This window comes from Vanacampus margaritifer, chromosome 12 (assembly GCF_051991255.1).
Source record: "Vanacampus margaritifer isolate UIUO_Vmar chromosome 12, RoL_Vmar_1.0, whole genome shotgun sequence".
Lineage (NCBI taxonomy): Eukaryota > Metazoa > Chordata > Actinopteri > Syngnathiformes > Syngnathidae > Vanacampus > Vanacampus margaritifer.
The window spans coordinates 16092243-16110454 of record NC_135443.1 but is presented as its reverse complement, the minus strand read 5'-3'; the positions used below and the strand labels follow the sequence as shown (position 1 = coordinate 16110454).

The 18212-nt window shown below is 37.2% G+C and overlaps 1 protein-coding gene across 1 annotated transcript in view; it reads right to left on the bottom strand.

Moving 5' to 3' along the window:
- The window catches only part of lmbrd1 (LMBR1 domain containing 1), a 48583-nt gene that overhangs the window by 24545 nt on the left and 5826 nt on the right, over positions 1-18212 (bottom strand). The window contains exons 3-7 of the mRNA XM_077582398.1: positions 15380-15443; positions 7157-7254; positions 6485-6552; positions 4954-5042; positions 2719-2792 (exon numbers count right to left, since the gene is read on the bottom strand). Of these exons, the coding sequence (XP_077438524.1) occupies positions 2719-2792; positions 4954-5042; positions 6485-6552; positions 7157-7254; positions 15380-15443 (393 nt within the window). The remainder of the gene's footprint in view (positions 1-2718; positions 2793-4953; positions 5043-6484; positions 6553-7156; positions 7255-15379; positions 15444-18212) is intronic.

Below are 18212 nucleotides of genomic sequence, written 5' to 3'. Positions count from 1 at the left end.
ATGACCTAGCAACTGCGTAGCAACATCATCATCATCATCACGAGTGACATAGCAAGTGCATTATGGAGGATCAAAACCCCCCAAATTCAAAATAAATGAATGACTAACTAAATAAATAAATGACTAAAAGTGAAAATTAAAACAAATATAAAAAATGTAATTGAAAAATCTAATACAAATATATATATATATATATATATATATATATATATATATATATATATATATATATATATATATATATATATATATATATACAGTGATGCTCAAAAGTTTGTGAACCCTGCAGGGATGGTTAGATTTTTTAAAATCAAATATTGAAATAACCTTATAAAATGTTTAGTCATACCCCAATCTACAATGTTGACATTAAAAATAATGGACTTGGACAGAAAGAATGATAATATTGTCATTCGTTATTGAGCAAAATTTGTTAACCTAAGTAAAACTCAAAAGTGTGTGAACCTCTCACTTAATCAGACATTGCACCTACTTTTGCAATGAGAACCTCATTCAAACACTTTCTTAAGTGATTTATCAGTCTTTCACATCTACTTTGGGGGATTTTTGCCACTCTTCCTTGCAAAATGCAGCTAATTGAGAGGTTGGATAGGCGTCTAGCATAAACTGCCCGCTTCAGGTCCCGCCACAGTATTTTGAAAGAATTTAAGTCAGGATTTTAACTGGGCACATCCAGAACACGTTTTTCAGACATTCCTTGGTTATATTGCTGGAATGCTTTGGATTATTGTCATGTTGCATGATCCATCTTCTACCAGGCTGTAACTTCACAAAAAAACGGCTTAAGTTTATGATCCAGGATTTCACAATATTCCTCTGAATTCATGATTTCCTGGACTATGTTGTCCAGGTCCTGAGGATGAAAAGCCAGCCCAGAACTTAACATTCTCGCCACCCTGGTTCACTGTAGGGTGAAGGTTCCTTTGCTAGTATGCAGTGTCGATTTTTCACCAAACATGACTGTTTTAGTTGTGACCAAACGGTCCACAGAAGGGACTTCGAAAAAGCTTCAGTGTTGTCCAGGTACTCGCTGGCAAAGTTGAGATGGGCAGCTTTGATCTTTTTTACGAGCAGAGGCTTCTACCTAGCAAGCCTTCCATGTATGCCTTGTCGATTGACTTTTCTTCTGATTGTTTAAGCATGCACATGTGTCCCAGATGCAGCAAAAGGGGTCTGTAAATCCCTCGATGTGATGCACAGGTTGGCTTTCACCTGAATTATCATTTGTCTTGTGGGTCTTGCTGATATTTTAGAAGGTAATCTACTTCTAGGGTGGATTGTAGTAATTTTCAGAGTTCTCTAGTTGCAGATGATCTGCTTCACAGAGGAATGATGAAGATTTTTTAGATGACTTTATAGCTTTCCCCAGACACATGTGCTGTCACTAACCACTTCCTGAGATCCCTTGAGATTTCTCTTCCTCAGCATGATTAACCTGTATGGGTTCACCTGAGTAAGACTAAAGTGATGTGGTTTTGTCTCTGTTTTAGTCAGTGATGCACAATTTCTCCGGTAAACCCATTCCAGTGGTTAGTTTCGCTACCAATTTGTCCTACCTGATCCAACTTGACTGCTTGTTTTAAGCAATGCAGCTCAGGGTTCACTTACTTTTGCACCTACATGAATTGACCCAAAACTATTTCTAATTTAGTTTTAACTACACAATTGATTTTTTTAAAAAAAAAGAACAATGCATTGAAATGCTAAACCTACATCTGTTATTTCATATAAAATAGTTCAGATTGAACAACAAAATCAGGTTGAAACAATTGGAAAATCCAAATTGCTGAAGAGGTTCACAAACTTTTGAGCAGCACTGCATATATATTATTGTTTTAGTTTCCATTAATATTTTTTTAATTAAATTTTTGAATTATATTTTATGTATCTGTTTTTATTTTATCATTTAGTCATTTATTTAGTCATTTATTTATTTTGAATTTTGCCAGTTTTGGTCCTCCATAGTGCATAGCAACTGACCCAACCTAGAACACAGTCACAACAGTAACCCCTCCCTCAAAGGGTACCACCCAGTGCCCAACCCAGTCGGTGAGGGCACTCAGATCCATTTCTCATTGGGTCATATGTGACTGTGTTTTGGGTTGGGTCATGTGGTTGGTCATTGTGTTGCTATGGTCCTGTATTTGTCCCTTGTGATGATGATGGTGTCACTTGCTGTGCAGTTACTATGGTCCTATATTTGTCCCTCGCGATGATGATGATGTCAGTTGCTAGGTACTGTATTTAGGTCCTGGTCCTGGATTTGCCACACTTATTTTATCATATAGGCATTTATTCTGGCCTGTAGATTTGAGCATGGCCCTAGCAGGTTTTGTCTGTACGTTGAGGTTTCTCCGTTTGTCAGTACTCCGAGGTTTCTTAGCAGAGTTCTTAGTTAAGTTTTTTGCGTGTTTTCTTCTAGGGCATCTGAATCCAGCCCTGCCCTCTGTTGTTACTTTGTATTTTTGTTGATAAAGACTTCTGTTTTTCAAATTCCGAGTTTTGTCTACTTTTGGGTCAAAAGTCCACACCTCACATGACTAATAAAAATATATATCTATAAATAAAACTAATCATATTTTAAAAAATATATGATTTGGCAAAGTAATTCCAATGAAATGCATGCCTATTATTTAAGTCACATGCACATCTAATGCCAATAAGGTGTCATGACAAAACATGTTGCTCTTAACTCACTGTGTAAGTGATCACTGCAAGCATCCCAAGCAAGGTCAAGGAGCTGATGGAGAAAGCCAGAGCATGTAGGCCATCTGCAAGTGGAAAAATATTTTGAAAATGTTATGTTAAAACTCTCATAAATGCAATTCTCACAGTTCGATAACAAACTCAGATGATTCTTCTGGCACTGAAGAAAAGATTGTTTCAGTTATGATTTGTTACTTAATTTTCTGTAGACCGTTTCAATATTCTGTGCTTACGGTACAGTTCCCCCAGAAGTTGATTCAACATCATAATGTCAAACTGTTTCGACTTGGAGCTGTTACAATTAATTTCTCGTTTTATTGTGCAGATTTTATGAAAAATCACTTCAGACTAGTAGTTCCATAATAATAATAGCCAAATAAATAATAGCAAAAGCTTGGGTGGGAATAAAAAGTAAACAGGATAACGTCTTGCTGAGTTGCACAAATGTAAAAAGAAAAAACAAAACCCCCCCAGGATATGTTTGCTTCAAGTGTCTGTACGTAGCAGTTGCACTACAGTGATAAGCCATGTTTTACGTGCATAGCATAAAGAGCACCATATTGTTAAATCTGTCAAAAAAATACTCCCACACATAAGAGACAAAGAGAGAAAGATGAAACTGGAGAACAGAAAGGACATTTTCCAGGCTTCAAAAGAAAACGGTTTAAATCAAAGGCTTTGCTATTGGCTAAACCTATCAGTATTTGTCAATGAGATTTCATTGCAACATTTTATTTTGATAGGAAATGATAAGAACATGAGAATCACAACAAATGTCAGTGATTTACTGTTCCCGTATTATGTGTTGCTGTGAAATTGTAAAGCCTCTTCCTTTGTTTTCAATACATGGACGGTTAAGAAGTAGTATTTAAGAAAAAAAGAAGAACCTTGAGGTAGAAATATACGTAAATTGAGTTGAGGAGTGCCACCTTTGATTGAAACATAAAGGGGACCACCCATCAGGCAAGGGCAACAGTAGGTGTCACAGCAGCTGTCAAAGCTGGAGATAGAAGAGGGGGATTGATGAACAGACTGATAGCCTCTCTCCCCTGTCAAGATCCCACCTGTCATAGGCTTCTGTGTAAAATGCTACACAGTTGTCGGTGTACAGATAGCCCTCATGAGCTCAGCAGCAACTTCACAGTGCAGAGACCACCTGTCAGCATAAGCGGCTCTCTACTTCACTTTCTCCTTGACGGGGGAGTATTCGATTAGGGAATATTAAGTCAATATTCAGGGCGTGGATAATGTGTCCTGTTTATAGCATCTGTCAACATCTATTGGAGGGAAGGTGAGGGAGAATGTGAAAAAGGAGTAGATTAAAATACTGTTCTACTTTTACATGTGAAATAAAACTTTGTATTGTGAAACATTTGTCAATCGTTGTCATGTATGTTACAGTTTTCCTGCTTTTGTAATAGCAATACAGCAGCAACATTTGCACCAAATCATACTAGATCGAACATTACTGTAAACAGAAGAAGGTCTCTAAAGCATTTGGGTGCAATGAAGACATCGTCATAAATATAATTAAGATACAATGACCTTAATGACTAGACATAGCAAAGCAGTCACCTGGCATTATGTGCCAAACATTGCTTTTCTTAACACAATTAACCTCCCATCTGGAGGGAGTAGAAGAGATCGAGAGGGGAATTATAACAATGATAATCCTCACATTTCTAGCAAGGCAGTTTGGAAATTTCCCTCTGTGCCAAGGGACTAAGGTTAGGAACCATGCGTGGGGGTGCACTATAGTAAAAACAGGCAGATGGTGCAGCTTCCTTCTTGATCTGCATATGGCAGAGGTCCAGACGACTCCTAGGAGTTCAGATTTGGCATTTTCTCCCATTAGAATGTATAAAGGAGCATATTAAGCAATGTTCAGTTCAACAAGTGAAGACACCTGAGGACGGTGCAGTCCCGGTTTTTGAAAGAAAAAAAGAACTTTTTGATGCAGCATTTTATTTTGGGGATTTATACCCATTAGAAATCAGCTACTGTATGTGCTTATTTGGAATGACATTTTTTATACTGTATTCCTGTAGACACAATTAATAAAACAAGCACATGTAAAAATTCAAATGTTTTAAATAAAAGAGAACATTTGAGTGATTTATTACAAAAAGGACAACACATTTTCTTAACTAACAGCGTTAGACTACGAAGTCTGTTAACTAAAGTCTGTTAACTAAAACTATCGGTCAATAATAGAACAGTACTTACGACCGCTGCCAAGTTCCTCAAAAAGGTATTGAACTTTGTCCCATTGGGTGGCATTCTGTTGTGGTGGAGCCTGGAGTGGCACAAATGCTCTAAAAACACAACAAAGATTTGCGACAATTTTGATTTGGTTGCATATGTTGTGAAAAATTTGCTTTAAAAACATTTGACATTGCAAGAATCATTTAATATGTGTGTTTGTTAAGTACCAAAATCTGATGAATATTAATGTTAACATTGAAATGCCAACCACAGTGGTACTGTATGGTACAGTGGAGCTAACACTGTTTGTCTGTTAAACAATTGGCAGCTGTCACTAAGCGGTTCAGATAATAAATGGTTGGATGTTTATGTTTGTTTATCAATTGTTTATGGAGAATATGTGTGTCTTTTGCTTTGTTGAATCTAACTGCAGCGTTCAATACAGTGGACAACAGACAACAAGCTGTTGGCTCGTTTGCATTAGTGGCAGTGCTCTTGACTGAATTAGATCCTATTTGGCTGACTTTTGTGTTAGCCTTGGTTGAGTTACGCACTGCCCCACTGTCATATGGTGTTCATCAGGGTTTAGTTCTGGGGCCTCTGCTGTTTCCATTTATTTGCTGCCCCTGGGTTCCAGCTCAAGGAAACATGATATTTCCTTACACTGCCATGCGGCTCACTGTCAAGATCTACATCCCGCTGAGCAAGAAGATGCTTATGTAATCATGCATTTTACATTCGCTTACAGTACAGGTGACACAGCAAATCGCCATCTCAAATAACACAAGCATAAGTTTTAAAACCCAAACAGTATTTCAGTGAGCTGGTTTATAAGACATAAGTGCATCCCTATCCCCCCCCAAAATAGCCTTGTCTGGAGTTCCCATCTAATCTTGACAGACCGTTGCAGAGCTGAAAGGTTTTAATCACACTTTAATACATGTGGCAGTAAAAGGTCAGAAACCATTTAAAGGTAAACAAAAGCTTTGTAAAATCAAGCAAGACGCTGCTGAGTGAACTGTTTCTTAACAATAGGTTGGTGTCTCCTAGTCAAAGAAAGGCAGTTCACAGTGAAATTTACCATGTTGTTAAAAATAGAGGGATTGAAACGATTGTTGGAAGAAAACACTAACAGTTTCAATCTATGAACATTTGGATAAATTGTTTGTCTAGGGCAGGCAGACCATTACATACTGTAGCTTTAGCTGAATACAAGACCTCAGGAAATTGATGGCATTTTGTAGGTGTTGCCTAGAAATTAAACATAGTTAACAATGCATATTACAGATTTATTGAGTTAAACAAAATACTTCAAGTTTTGCGCAACTGTCTAATGTCTACGTGAAAATGAAGCCAAGCCATCAAAGTTCCAAATAGATTGGTGACACGCAGCTTGTCTTTTAAATGATATGCATTATGTAATGGCCGGAAAATTTGCAATATACAGTCATGTAACTTTATACTTTTGTTTAGTCCCTTTCCCTTTCTTTAATTTTACTTATCTTTTTCCAGCTGCCAAGTACAAAAAGAAGCCATCATGCATCTAACTTACCCAATTAATAGCAGCATCACGCAGACAATGGCAAATCCAACTGTGTATTTCACAGCATTTTTGACTTGCTACAATGAAAGAAAGAAATACACTGGTCAATCATGGCCCTGAACACAAGTATAATTTACTGTGAGTATGGGATAGAGGGGGAAGGGGTTCACACTCCATTAAGCTAATGAATATCCCTATATTCACATTCTCCCATCCGTGCATAAATCCTTCTTTTAACTGGCTGGACTTGCACTCTTTCCATACATACTGTATATATATCCTCGTGTCCAGATTTCTGCGAGTGCATGCTGTGAACAAACACCGATAACCAAAGATGCAAAATTCATTAAAGCTGTATCTTTGCCAGGATATACAATTACGTATATCGGAATATAAAATTTTGTCCAAATTGCACAGCTCTACTACTAGTGAGATTATAGTCATCAAATGTTGCATTGTACGTATGATTTAAAAAAAAAATGGATGGGCATTGTTTTTCCTCGTTCTATTCTACATCATAACCGGCAAAAATATCTGTCATTTTATCAGAAATCTTTTGATGCAGGTTGACATATTACCCTCCCTTATGCACAGGCACACAGCAAGGAACGCTAATAACAATATGGTCAGTCAAAACGACAAAGGCAAATTCTTCAGAAGACAAGAAAAGTGAACTGTTACCGAGCATGTGTTGATGTTGTCATCATCTCTTTCTTCATAGTAAAAATAAACGAAAGGTATCCACAGAAACACACACAAGAGGATGATGGAGTAAAGTGCTGTGGGCAGACAACATTCAAAATTAGTCTCATTCATCCCTTTGTCCAAATAAAACAAAGAATGCTCTAACACAAAACTGAAACAAAAAAACACCAACAACAACTTTGTGACACAGAAACTTGCATTTTAATACATTCTCTCATTTCAGCATCAATAAACATTACTTATATCATGGAAGTTTGAAATTGTTATAAGATGCACCCGGTTAATCCAATTGCAATGATGTGAAATTTCCCTTGACAGATTAAGGCACCAGTGAGTATGTGCCAATTATTTTTTGTGAATATATTTCACCTTTTCCATACTTCCACAGATTCCTACACTAATACATACTCTAATATTCATTTAAGTCATCCCATTTAATAAAAAATATACCGGTTAATGTCAAAAGATAATGGCAAGTGTTTAAACACGACTTGGTATTTTTTTGCACACCATATTAGAGATGTCTGTTTATAGTGTTTCTATTATCCAAACAAAAAGACAACCTTAAAACCTTACAGTATATTTGACAGTTACGGGACTAGTAAAAATCATTATTGCAATTTCCGAAAGAAAATGACAGAACACATAGTAAATAATAAGCAACTTGTGTTACATCCACCACAAAGGCCGACCACTCTGAAAATGTGTTTTGATATTATTTCGGTGTTTTTCTCTTTAAAGGTTTTGAGTGGTCAATTTCCCATTTAGATGTTTGTTTATTTGTTGAGAATGGTCACCACATGTGACAAATAGTCACCTGTATGTACATCACAGAATCATGATGCCAAAGCAAGGGTAGGTTTTTTCTTCTTCTTCTTTGTTTTAAACCAAAAGAAACGGGGCAGGGTTACTTATGGGTTTATGGGGATGAATGAGAAACCGATTCTACTACTATATTACTGAAAATTTCCAGGGAAGATTGTGATGAGCTTCCTATAGAGACCCAAGGCCCAGCTGGCAGTTACACGTAAGATGCTTAGAACAATGAAGTGTTTATTGAAACATCCATTAGACAATCCCAAACCACTTTGCATCGCTTTTGTGTGTTTGTATGTTTGTTGTTGTTTTTTTTTTTGTTTTTTTTGTTTGTTTTTTTTTGGGGGGGGGGGGGTCAAAATTGTTAGCTGATGAAAAGATAAGGAAATGATAACGTCATCATATGTCTACATTGTGTTTAGTTAATATCCATAACTTTCAGATTTTTGAAGCATAAATATAAGGAAGGCTTTATTTGAGTGTTTCTTTTTCATCAAGTACAGTAAATCAATTAATTTGAATTCAAATTGTTAGTTACACAAAGGAAATGTAAGACATTCATTTGAGCTCCAAGGAACTATTGTGTGCATGTTGTTTTGTCGACAGCTATAAATTATTAATATACTGGTGTTTGGTATGTTTGTGTTTAATTAATCACTGGATAAAAGCCAATCCCATATCAAGGATAAAGTCAAACAGTTTACAAAGTGTCTGTTATGTTCAAAGATGTGCAGTTAGGTCCATAAATTTTGCAAAATCATCACAATCCTCATCTTTTTGGCTCTAAAAAAAACTACTTCAATAGCAAATACTATTGTAGTCCCAGTTGAGTTGTAACAATCAATAAATATGTTGTCCTTCCAAACCATTAATTCACAGCATCAGTAACACACTTGAAATTTCAAGAGTATCAACTATGTTGTATGGCCTCAAGCGGTTACAAATACTCTTTTGCAAAATCTACTGTATTTTACACAATGTTCTTTCTGCGGCAGACAAATAAATGTCTCCCATTATAGTTGCTTTTTTTCCCCCAGCTATGAATGCGACAAGATATTATTTTCAATAAATATGTGCTTATCGCGTCACTAAGGTATCCATTTACACTCATTTTCAACTAGATAAACTGAGTTAAGGGTGATGTCGAGAGCCAATAAGTGCAAGCAATACTCGGTATGCAGTCACTGGCATAAGCTTGTGGGTTAAGGCAAAGGGTCAAATTAATCATAACACCATGAATATTAACATACTGAGAGAACGGGTCATACTGCATTACCATACATCATCTGTTACTCTCTAAGCAGATCTTCCACAGGGTCGGAACAAATGGCTGGGGATAAAAGTTTAGCACATTTATCCCCTCTGACAGAGCAGAGGACAATATAATTAAATGTGCTCGTTTACAAGTTCCCTATGTTTTGTACGGTGTGTTGCATTTTACTCATGGGGAATGAAAAGAAAAAGACACATTTTAGCAGATTCTGCATATAATCTATGTAGACATAAAAAGCTTGTGCCTAATGAGGATGCGCTGTGAAAACAGTATAGAATGTGTAGTGGCTCACAAATAAGGTAAGCACTAAGCACCATCAAATATATCATCGCAAGCTGCAGAATCTCTCGCAGAGCCATGTAAGGCTTAATGAGAAACATTAGACCCTTGTCCTCACCTTACCGTGGCCGTCCGCAAGGGTATTAGAACCTAGACTCTTGTCCCTTGCTGACAGGTGAAATATATTACATTTTATGTGAAAATTCAATGCCAGGGGACGTTTCTCTCTGAGACGCTCCATGACAAAGGACTCTAGAGTGATGAAAATATCTGTCTATGCAGGCACTTGCTGAGAGGTATGACAAGAACGTGCATCTCTGCTAAACATTAGGGAGATACCTTGTGGATAAAACTGCATGAGCCAGGGTTGAAGGGGTTTAAAAAGCCCATTAGTACCTGTCTGTTAAATAAATTGTTAAAACTGCTCATCAACGGCATTCTTCAAAAGATTATTCAAGACATTGTGGCTATTAGGCTGAACAATATTGAGTAGTATTATTCAAGAAAATGCGTCCACGTCCGTACATATGTCCAAATATGTTAATGATTGTGGGGGGGGTCTGTGAACCGTACTTTGTCTGGTGCCTCACCTAGGACCTGTTTGCCATGGATGACCCTCCCAAAGGGATAACGCCCTAGGCAATATAGCTCCTAAGATTATTGGGACACACAAACCCCTCTGCCACAATAAGATGACAGCTTTTGGAGGGGATAATTGATCTCGATGCAAAATTTTGCTTTGAAACTGGACCATATCAGGGGTTGGAGGAGTGTCAAAGTACTGTACTTCAATGTTCCATTTTGGATGTATTTCAGCCATTTAAACAAATACCCTTTAGCTAAAAAGCACATTTTTGTTTTAATTGAAAGACTGGCACTATGTCTGTAGGAAACCTAAAATTTGTCATTGTACTAAATGTTTACATCATTCAGTAGACATACTGACTCTCTACACATGTACAGTATACTTCTGTGAAGACTTATGGGAAGTCTTCTACTTATTGCTGCACTTCTTATTTAATTTTAATTTATCTCTTTCTATTCTGTTGTTTCTTTTTCTTTACTGTAAACTGCAGCTGGACGGAGTCCAGGAAAAAGTTCCCCACGGGGAAAATAAAAGTATATCGTATCGTATCGTATACAAAGGTAGGTATGTGTTACTAAATGACAGCTTTTGCACACAGTAGGAAAAAAAGTCTGTGTTGCTTCTTCAGCTGCACCAAATGAAGTCATGATTTAAAACAAAACTGTAAGTGTTACAATATTCTAATACTTCTAATACTAACAAGGATGTGATCTGACCAAAGTGAAATTATCTGAAAATTTAGCCGGGTCTGGGGGCCGCTGGCACCCAGCTAGGTCCAGGGCAGTGCCCTGGTGGGGGGACACGGGGGGCAAAGCCCCCCGGAGCTCATGGGTTTTCCGTGTTTTTAAGTACTTTCAATGCACTCACATGACAAAGAAATAGACAAAACAACAGCATAAATTTTCAATGTATATTGAACTATCCCATATAAAATGGCAACATTTTTTAGTTTAATTTTTATTTTTAACATTTAGTCAACTCAAAATCAGTCACATTCAAAAACATTGGACTGTCTTTGCTTTTAAAAACTATCACTGAGAATATCATCATATCTAACTAATGTGATTACTAAGTTAACACATAAATAATGTTGAAGAGTTCAAATTTCATGAACAAATAATTGTATCATGACCAAATGAAAAGTAACTCATATTAGAGCATACCATAAATGTCTTTGTTATAGCAGAAGATTTTATCTGTCGGAGTCATGTGCATACACAATGAACTACAAAAAAAAAAAAAAATTTTTTTTTTTTTTGGGGGGGGGGGATAAAAAAAAAGCGGAATTCCGCGAATTAGCGGAAAAATCACATCCCTGTACTAAAGAAAAAAATCAGGCAAGATGTGGGTGGAACAAAACGAAACAAAAAATAAAAACAGAGCTGTAGTACATTTACATTAAGGTGACATCTTTTCTCGCTCCTCTCCCGTGTATGGCATAAAAAAGTAGCGTGAAAGCCAATGATTTATTTAGAGGGCTCAGGGGAAATTCGCCCTTGCTTAAGGGTCTTCTACATTACTGCTTTGAAGTAGTAAGCATTCAAAGGAAATGTATAAATGGACAGTGAGATTGAATGAGTAGGCTTGCTTTCAAAGTCAGGGGTTCATCAAAATATCATAAAAAGCTATTTGAGCTCTAAAACTAAATGGCTGTTTTTGTCTGGCTGGCAACGTATATGTTACATGATGAACATTATTTGTCTCTAACTCTTAAAATACTAGTCAAAGGTACTCTACACTAGGCAGTAGGCACTGCTTGAGCAATGTAGAAAAAAATCTTAATATTAATATTTTGAATAGCATTTTTCTCTGGATAGTTGTGTTGTTGTTATAGTTTATCATTAATCAATTTAGTACTTTTTCTTATTTTGATTAGATTAAAATTAATCTCAATATATTGATAAATTGATATGAAATACGTGATACACTTTTCAGCCGTATCGCACAGTCCTATTGGAAGCTATTTTCAGGGGCTGGCACAATGTGTCTTGAATCTGTATAGAGTACAATGAAATCTCAAGACCATCTACGTAGTCTGGACAGAAATGTGCTGCCTACTGTCAGAAAGCTTGGTCTCAGGGTCTCCTTGCAACAGGTTAAAACAGTTAAAAACACCTAAGAATGGCTGAAAGCTAAACATTAATACTATTCTGAAGTGGCTTTCAGTGAGCCCAGATCTAAATCCTATAAGCAAAGTGCACATCTCGAACCGTGCAGTGCATTGTGGGTAGGGAGGCGTTACCCTGCTACCAAACAGTAGTCAAGAGTAATGGAAAGCCATGGCGACTTAGACGATTTCAACCGCTTGAAAGTTGACGATTTAAAGTGTTTTTGTTGTCGCCGTGGATTGCCTGTTACAACGAGGACTACGTTCGGCAACAGACAGAAACGGAAAGACGAACTGGCTGCCTTTGCATATGCTGCATCGATTCAAAAACTACCAGTCTTTTTGACAAAGGAGGAAGAGAGAGATGCTGGTGTGTTTTTTTGCCTATGAACTCCATTAGGACAGTTAAAAATGGCACCAAGTGCACCTGTCATTTTGTCACTTAAGGCTGAAAGCCGTTTAAACAATGCTTGTAAGCTTTAAGGTGTGCAGTTACGCAAACACTTTCAGCGCTCCATTCGGCGGCATTCAAATGACGGCTTTGTTTGGTAACTCGATTTTCACGCATGCGCAAACGCATCTGTAGAAGGAGCTGAAACGTGTTATCTGAAAGCACCTTTAAAACCTGAAACAACTGGAGCATTTTGCTAACAAAGAGTGGGCTAAAATACCTGCTGAGAGATGCAGTATCAAAGATGTTTTGATAGGAGCCGCCGCCTCAAAAGGTAGTTTAGCAAAATGTTGAGTTAAAAGCTACCATCATTTTTGACCAGGCCCATTTCATGTTTCTTTTTTTTTTATAATTTTGTTCACTCAATTTCAATTCAAAAGCAACGTCTGATTTTCATTGATCAACATTCATTGAATATTTCTGTATTATAACTTTTGAAAAATTCAAGTTATTTCAGTGACTGTGCTTTTATATTAACAGAGATATAACAACAAACTGTCATCAATTTGTCTAACTCTGTGAAAATATTAGTACATTAGCTAGTCGGTCATACCTTTCATATGCCATTGCGCAAAACTGTAGCAAATAATTACAATGAAATGCATTTTATCCAGAAAAAGCATTTTTGATTAAGTAAAGAAAACACTAGAAAGGTATAACGCATCAAATTAGCAAATAGGTAACTTATTATTTTTAGTGCAGTCTATAATGTATTCAGTTTTCTAAAAGACAAATAGAGCTATTGTAAAAAAAGAAATAACTTAAAAGGCTTGATTTGTGAGGGAGCTGTGCATCCAACACACATGGAGCTTGGTCTCCACCTACTGGTAAATGGAAAAGTGAAGTGTCTCTTCCTAAACATCATTAACAACGTCTTGAAATAGGCATCAGAAAAGGTAACAATGTTTTGATAGGCATAAAAATGCTGCATTTGCTCAGTGTTAGCTAGTCCTCCTACTGTATCTGGGTCCCCGTTAGCAGAGGACATGAACATAGGTCACCCCTATATGACAGTGGAATGACAAAATAATCTAAATGTAAATCTAAATGGGCAAACTAAATGTGCTGGATCATTGTAAATTTATCTAAATATGGTAGAAAATGCAACCTGACACAAAAAAAACCACTCACACCAACAGTAAATAGATGGCTTAATATTTAGAACTTGCAAGCTGGAAGCACACTTGCAAAGCTAAACATTATTTAATGTTTGCACTAAAGCTAAAGACAGGGTTGTATACAAATTGTCACATTAGGGATACAGCCACGTTGGTTTTGATACTGTACGTTTGTGCAACGCTCATTTAAATGTATCTATTCCACTTGACGAGCCTGTCATATATATACCTTCCAGGTATGAGCCATGTCAGCCGTTCGGAGATACTTTTAAGGTACCGGTAGACACGGGGGACAACACACAGCGTCAGGGTCAAATACATCAAATTGTTAAACCACAAAATTGCATCACTTGACGAACGACAAAATTAAATGCTACTCCATAAACATGTTTCCACACAGTTTGCCCAATAATTGAATTAAAAGACTGAAGGGATACATCCTTTAAGAGTAAACCTACTGAATTATTCATGTATGCCTCTGAACTAAGGAATGTTTATATTTGAGGGTATGTTTAATCTAAACTATTAATTAAATCTAGCATGTATGTCCAGAGGACAATTGATGGCAGTGCCTTGAATGTTCCATTAATATTGACTGAAAACAGTCTGTGAGATGCTTTGAAAGTTTATTGTCATATAACCAGTGGAAGTAGTTCATTGGATTGAGCTGTCGAAGCAAGGAGACAGATTGTCATTTCTTAACAGACGGTGCATAACAGTGTTGCTTGGAGGCACTTTAGGCTAGCAGCTGTTGGAAAATGTGTGATAGTGTCTCTGGAATGGCTGAATTTGCTGTCATCAGAGACAGCAGACTCAAAGCCAAACACGCAGGCATTTCAGTGCCACTATAGTTTTATGTTAGAGAGTGATAAGCAAAACAGTTTGGATTCTGGCCCCGTTATTGTAAACATGGACAAATACTCTTATTATAAACATCATGTGCTCTGTTGGGGGCTGGATTGGATATGTACAGTATAGTAGAATTCAATAATAGGAAATAAAGTGAATTTAATCCAGGTTCAAACTTTTTCCATTATAAACCCAGGTGATGATGTAGTTTTTTAACATTCCTAAATGTCATACAAGTAGAGGAAATTAACCACTGTATAATAAAAGTAAAACAATGTCATCACTTTTGCCTATGACTGATCTGTATTATGTTATGATGATGCAATGGCACTATGATTATAATTATTCAGTGCAATGTAATTAACTTATTTGTGAATTGGTCAGTCCTGATTGCTTTATTGCCACAAACTGGGCCTTGTGTTTGATGAGGTGATGAGGTGACAATGCAAACAACTGTAAGGGTAGAAGGAGGTCAAGTTAACATTGTGAGAACAAAAAGAAACTTGTGAGGCTCAGAGTCAGACTGCTCAGTGTCAATGAATGGCAGACCGCAGCTGTTACGATCAACATAAAGAATATTCGGTCTCACTCAAGTCACAGGGGAAAAACCTACTGTGAGGACAGATACACACTCTTAATTTGAAAATTCATAAAATGCAGCTCCCCGTTTTATCTACACATGTAATCTACTGATGTGGAAGGGCAAGGGAAAAGACTCACCATAATATCCATACAGGACAGTATCTTCAATCTGGGCTCTTGTCTCATTGTTTAGAGCCCATTCCTAGATGTTGAGAGAAAAAAAAAACAGTATGACAATGTAATATCATGACCCTCTTAACTCATTTGCTCCCAAAACATATAAACACGTTCTATTTTACATATTGCCATGGTCCTAATGGACCTGAAGAGGTCACTTAAAGCAATGGCAGTTATTACAAAAAAACGGCCAACAGTTGGCAGCAGAGTATAAGAGATCAACTAGGACCATGTAGCAACAAGCTATTTCCCCAGTGTTTTAAACAGGGTTGTAAATAATGAAGAAACTTAGCTAGATTATAATGCTAATTGCTTCAAAGCAGAAACAGATACAAGTATACTTTTTTCGTGAAGAAAAAAGACACTCTAATCTTTCTTTTGGTAGGTTCCATGTTTTTATTGCAATAGAACACAATATTCTGTGGGCCTTGCAAATCAGTCAAAATCCAGTAAAACCGCCGGGAGCGAAGGCGGTTGCTTCAGTGAAAATGGTTGGGAGTGAATGAGTTAAAATAATTACATCAGTCATTTTTTTATTGTTGCAAAAATTCTTTTTTTTTGCCAAAATCACCTCCTCATAATGCAAATGGTTAAATTTTTTGTGTTTTCTGAAAAATCTGAAAAAATGACTTGGGCAATTATTTTAATAAGGCATTGATAATTATCTGATTTAAAGTAAAACTAACAAAAAAAACAGCACATGTATATTAAAGTGTTTTTTTTTCTGCTCACGGTATATGAAGTACAAGTACAGCTAAATGAAGATAATATGATCATGATCATATTGTCTTCATTTTCAAGAGTATCAACATGTTTTGTTTCTTTACTGGGGCTTCGCGAATAATTTTTAAAATGGGCAAACATTCTTCCCTTTTTTTTTGTGATGACAATAGCAAAATCCTTTAAAGGAAACATTTTGCGAAATAACCAGTGCTAAACTTTAGTCTCTGTCGCAGCCCATTACTAACAGGCAAGGGGTAGCAATGTGTCATGCTGCTGTGGTCGCCCACGATGCATCTTGGTCAGCAACGCATGTGCCAACGGGACGCTGAACTGAGCAGAGGTGGGCGATGAGGAAATGAGCCCAAAATTTCCCCGGCACGGCAGCCGCCCACTGGCCCACGCCAAGACGGCTGCCTGGACTGCCTTGCCGGCGGCTGTGAAAGTGTGTGCATTGCTCATAAGGAACCGAAGAGCTCAAATTTAGCAGGTGTGTAACCGCCGCTGAATGGTCACTCAATGAGCAAATGATCGCACAGTTTGTGTGACGGCGAAGAGCTGTTTTCTATGTTTCACCAACAAGTCTCCTAATTCAAAATTGCTCAGTACGGTACGAAAGAAATGGCCCTAGTGTGAGTGCACCCTTACAGACACATTTTTTAGACTTACAGTTTCCAGGGTCCCTTGTGAGTGACGCTACTTTGATCTGCTTTGATGGCTCATACTGTATTTTCCATTGCTTCCAAAGCTAGTTTCAATAATTAATAAACTACAGCCCAAGTGGAGCCCTGTGGGCTCTCTCCCCTATGGCATAACCCCGACTTTCAACTTAACAAGCAATCGTTTTATTTAGGTGTGTGGGAGCAGAAAGGAATTACACATCTCCACCATCTCTTCTCAGATAATATGTTTATATCATATACATCCTTGCTCCAAAAATATAAAATAAAAAACTGAATTTTTTTACATTATCTACAAGTTAAAAATATGATAAAGAAACAAATTCCAACACTTCGGGGTACGCTCCAACCGCCTGTTTTAGCTAAAGATATTACCAAGCTTTCTCCGACAACAACAAAAAAGCTTTCAAAAATATATAAGTTACTTTCATATACTGATAAAATGTCTTTACCCATCTCAAAATGGGAGACAGACTTGTCTATAGCTCCAGAATCTGACTTTTGGATTCAAGTTTGTGAAAACGCGTTTAAAATGACAAAACACACAAATTTACAACTTATCCAATATAAAATTATTCATAGAACATACATTACTCAATATATGATGAAGAAAATGGGACTCTCAGACTCCGACATTTGTCTCCAGTGTTTCCAAAACACTACAGACACTTAAGTTCATGCTTTATGGTTATGTACTCCGGTTATGTATTTCTGGACTAAAATCTTAGAAAAACTTTCCTCTATCTTGGACTGTAGGATACCTTTATCTCCAAACTTGTGTTTGCTAGGCGACCTAACAACAACTGACTTACCACATAAACAATTTCAATCTACACTTGTAGCCCTTACTATCGCAAAAAAAACAATCCTTGTTAACTGGAAAAATAAACAAACTCTGAATATCGACCAATGGTCTAACCTCCTCATAAATCACATTTTAATGGAAAAAATATCTGCCTCAAATAAAAACCAAATATCAAAATTTATAGAAACATGGTCTACGTATATAGAATATTTTAACCTAATTCTGGTTCCTTAATTCTGCCTGTTAGCGAGAGCCACCACATCGTGATAACCTACATTGATGGTTCTGTATTTGGCAATTTGTAACTAATGGTTGTGTTTTTATAGTCAGGAAACCAGTTGCTGCCAACAGGATCGAGCAGATTCACCTCCAATGGGCACTAAAGGCTAATATTCGGATTCACTGCATGCCAGGGGGTTAATTCTATAGGTGCTGTCCCCCCCTGGCTGGGCGTGGGCGGTTCTGCCCCTCTGTTGGGTGGAAACACCGTCTTCGCCCTACAACTCCCCTCCAATTTTAATGCACCACACAACTGTGTGTGTGTGGGGGGGGGTCCTGGGTTTGCTCTCTGGCCGGTGGCCCAGGGGTC